Below are 4,311 nucleotides of genomic sequence, written 5' to 3' on the forward strand. Positions count from 1 at the left end.
GAGGGGGAGGAGGGATGTCAATTCATGGCCTTTGTTCCAGACTGACAACTTGACTGTAACGTCCACAAAGGCTCCGTCTGGGTCTGGACGCCGGAGGAGCAGGAAATGGTCATGAAAAAGACGGCATCGTGTACCCGACAGGCCGCTGTGTACTGTATATATTTACATATATATGTGAATATGTGTGTATATACACATGGTAAAACATGTAAAAACATATATGTATTTACACATATACACATGTACAGTATTCATATATACAGTATATATTTATACATATGTGTATGTATGTACATATACTGTATATGTAAATATGTGAATACATATATATTTTTATATGTATTTACATATATACATAGGTGAATAAATATTTACATATACATATATACACATATATACAGTATATATGAATTCATATTTATACATATATGTGCTGTATGTATGTGTATAAATACATACATACATGTATAAATATATACTACATATGTGTATATATGTAAATACATATATGTTTTTATATGTATTTGCATATATATATATACACATATATGTGAATATATATATATATATATATATATATATATATTTGAGAGTGAGTTTGATGTCTAGTGTTTTGTTTTGTTGCTGTTAATCCATGGTCATTACTGTAACGATGTACTACAACCCACAGAGACGTCAGTACACGGTGAGTACTACGACCGTGTGTGTGTTTTTTGCTGAAAGGCTCTTGGAGGTGTTTAAAGCGCGCTAACACGTGGACTAATAGTCGACTCCGGCTCCATCCAGTAAAACAGCAGGAGCCATATGGGACACAACCAAATGGATTATGGGCCACTTAAGTGAACATCCAGCCCATAAAACCTTACAGCACCATTAGAACTCTGCTCTGTTTGGAAGAGAACTTTGTGTCACTTTCTCCGCTCCACTTGACACGACCGCACACAGGAACTATTGATCCACCGCTGCCTCCATCACTTCCTCTAAACCTGAGCTGTTTCCCCAACCACAAAAACACTAACTTCCCACACGAGGCAGCGGCGGTTGACCTGCGACGCTGTGTTAGTTTTAGGCTTCAAATAATAATATCAGCCGACTGATATTAGCAGGACGATGTCATATCTGTGAGGATCGTTATCTACCTTCGATAATGAAAACCCGATAACACAATGCCTGGGTTTTCGCCAAATGATGTGTGCCCTAAAAATTGTTTTGGGGAAAAACGGCTGTATGTGAAAGTGAAAGCCACTAGATGGCAGCATTGCAGCTCATTTTATTAATCTGTTTTAATAATCAGGGGATTGTATGGAGAATGTTGGTGTCAGGAACTCATACAGTGGTTTGAACAGATACATAAATAAATATCACTAGACCTATATCGGTATCGGTTGATATTGGAATCGGAAATTAAGAGTTTGGACGATATCGACAGAAAGTGAAGATCGGACATCCCTACTTTAAATCCTTGGTTTTCTGACTGATTGCAACAGTCGAGGAAGGCTGTTTTCATTCTGCGTTATTCTTAATGACACACACACACTGTACACCCAGGACACACACACACACACACACAGACACACACACAGACTGAAGCCAGAGGCTGTCGGCAGCAGTGAATTATAATGGTTGATTTTCCCAGTGGACGTCGGTGAGGAGCACAAATGGTTCCTAAAGTGACACCGTCTTCAGAGTCCTGTCAGGGAACAGCTTCTAACAGGCAGATAAATTGGCAAATGTATTCGTGGAGCAGCCACGGAGCAGTGACCTGAGTCCAAGTCTGACTGAGAGAAAAGTTCAGCAGAGACACAGAGAGGATTTGCGGTCGACCGAAAAAAAAAAAAAAAAAAAAAAAAGTGCATACTTTGCATTTTTACAGATTTACGCTGAATGCCAATTGTAAAAAAAAAAAAAAAAAAGTGCATACGCTACTTGATCATATTGCTGGTTACAAGTCTGCATTTGCATTAGCTGGGATTGTGGGTGACTAATGTTTTTCAGACATCTAGAGTAACATAAGGGTCCAGACTAGGGGGCGCTCTTTAATGTCGGGGATTTAAATCTGGTTAAATCCTGGCCCAGAGCTGCGTTCATTTAACGACTAATAATAATTTTAGTCAAAGACTCAGACAACGACCTTCTCTACAAAGACGGAAAATCAACAGCAAGTCATGTGGGGTTTAAGGAATGAGGTTGAGAGCCAATCAGAGCCTTGGCTGTTGGCTAGGAGGCGGGACAACGAAACAAAGATCAAATCCGGTGGAAGAATAAACAGAAGCCACGATGAAGCCGCGAGCCACAGCTTTAAACAACTCCAACATGGCCACACGGTGGCAGACGTGTCGGGTCAATTCCAGGGTANAATCCCAGGTTAGAGTCCAAAGACATGCAGGATTAGGTTCATGGTCTACTCTGAAGCAGGGGTGTCAAACATACGGCTCGCGGGCCAAAACCGGCCCGTTAGGGGGGTTTAATGCGGCCCACTTGAAATTTATTGGTATTTATGGGTAATGATGTGATGATTGTACTGGTCCGACAAACTTCACGGCTAATTAGGCCGTAAGTGGCCCCCGAACCAAAGTTTGAAACCCCTGGGCTAAAGTGACTCTGAGGTGTGACTGTGTGAAACACTGGAGGTATAAGCCCCGCCCACACCTGATGACTGCCCTCAAGTGACGAGTTGACAGAAGACATGTGAATGAATCGATTAATTGGTCTGAGTGACATCATCAACAGAGGTCGTCGGGGTCAGTGTCCAGGATGTTCTGACGTCACCAAAGTTCCGCTCCAGGTTTTTCCGTCTTTGTACTCAGATCCGTTTGCGTTGTTGCCCCAGTTCAGGGCAAATTAAAGAGCAGTTCATTTCAGTACAATGAGGGAGAAAACGGGAGAATTTTCCGGCGTTTACTCTGTGGTTGGTGAAAGTCCTGGAACTGTTCCACCGCGGCCACAGGAGAACAACGGCTGGTAAATGTCTGTTTGTTCCTAATCCAAATAATCCATTATTTATAGTCGTGGCAGCGTTTGTTTACAGAACAGAAGAAGAAGAACTGCAGGAGAAACACCGGGGAGCTTCACAACCTTTTGTTTTCCCACCGGCTGCAGGGATTAGAGCCCTGCGGAGCGGGGAGCGGGTTTTAGTCCCACTGACGACCAGCAGGGGTCACTGGTAATTATTTAGAAATGAAACCGTTTTCACTGGTCCTGGTACCAGGTGTTTCTGGGAATTCGAGAAACATGAAGATGAATAATTGACAGCGCAGAACAACAATAAAAGTTGCTGCTGATTTTGTCAGTTGAAGTCATTGAAGTATTATGTAGTATTATGTAGTATTATGTAGTATTATGTAGTATTATGGTCTGTTCACTCAGAGTCGTCTGGTTCCTCCAACAAACGGTTCCAGTTCAGCTGGTTCTTCACTGCTGGTGTCTGTGTCTTTACCTTTAAATGGTAATCTGACACATTGGCCCCGCCCACTCCTCCTCCTACAGGAGAGAGACTTAAAGACGCTTTGGGAGACGACGTCCCCCTAGTGTCGCTACAGATGATAGCACAGTGCTAACTGAACAGCTGTGGTTGGTCCTCACGGGGGCCCTGAGCCTCAGGTTTGAAAATATATTTGTGATAAAATTAAGACATAACCCCCCCCCAAAAAAAAAAAACAGGGGCTCTGAATGAAACAGTGTGTGCATGTGTGTGTGTGTGTGTGTGTGTGTGTGTGTGTGTTTTACCCTCCATGCTGCACCCTGGTCCCATGCAGGGCTGGAAGTCCTGAGTGTGTGGACAGGGTACGCTGAGGTCCAGCTGGGCCTTCAACATCCTCTGCCTCATCCTGCGACCTTTGTCACAGGTGGCGCTGCTGCAGGCCGACCACGGAGACCAGGAGGAGTAGATACAGGTCTCCGGCGTGTCGTCTGGAAGACAGAGACCAGAGGGACGCCGCGTGAAAAAGACAATCCCTGAAAACTGGACCGTGAGGTCTGAGGGACGGGAGAATCCTGGGCTAACACCACATCTGAAGGTGATTACCACGGAGGGGAGGGGGGGGGGTTTGAAGAGGTTTGAACACCTGCTCCAATTATCAGTGGCAGCACGAGGACCAAGGAGTACGACGGGGGAACCGGCTCCAATTAATAACCTCCTCTAGGGGGCATCAGAGCCGTTGGAAGTGAGAGGAGCGGGGAGTGAAGGCACGGAGCCTCAGGCCTCAGGGAGGAGGCGCAGCAGCTCAGAGTCTCTGGGATGGAGTGTGATGTGACAGAAGGAGGCGCCGCCACGTGTAAGTGAAAGGAGACGGAGCTCCAGGACCGACCGCC

The 4,311-nt window shown here is 44.8% G+C and overlaps 1 protein-coding gene across 1 annotated transcript in view; it reads right to left on the reverse strand.

Annotated features, from left to right (window-relative positions):
* The window catches only part of LOC103379644 (spondin-1-like), a 73,389-nt gene that overhangs the window by 3,843 nt on the left and 65,235 nt on the right, over window positions 1-4,311 (reverse strand). Inside the window, exon 11 of the mRNA XM_025056313.1 lies at window positions 3,686-3,909. Within this exon, the coding sequence (XP_024912081.1) occupies window positions 3,686-3,909 (224 nt within the window). The remainder of the gene's footprint in view (window positions 1-3,685; window positions 3,910-4,311) is intronic.

Source organism: Cynoglossus semilaevis, chromosome 6 (assembly GCF_000523025.1).
Source record: "Cynoglossus semilaevis isolate Cse_v1.0 chromosome 6, Cse_v1.0, whole genome shotgun sequence".
NCBI classification, from domain to species: Eukaryota; Metazoa; Chordata; class Actinopteri; order Pleuronectiformes; family Cynoglossidae; genus Cynoglossus; species Cynoglossus semilaevis.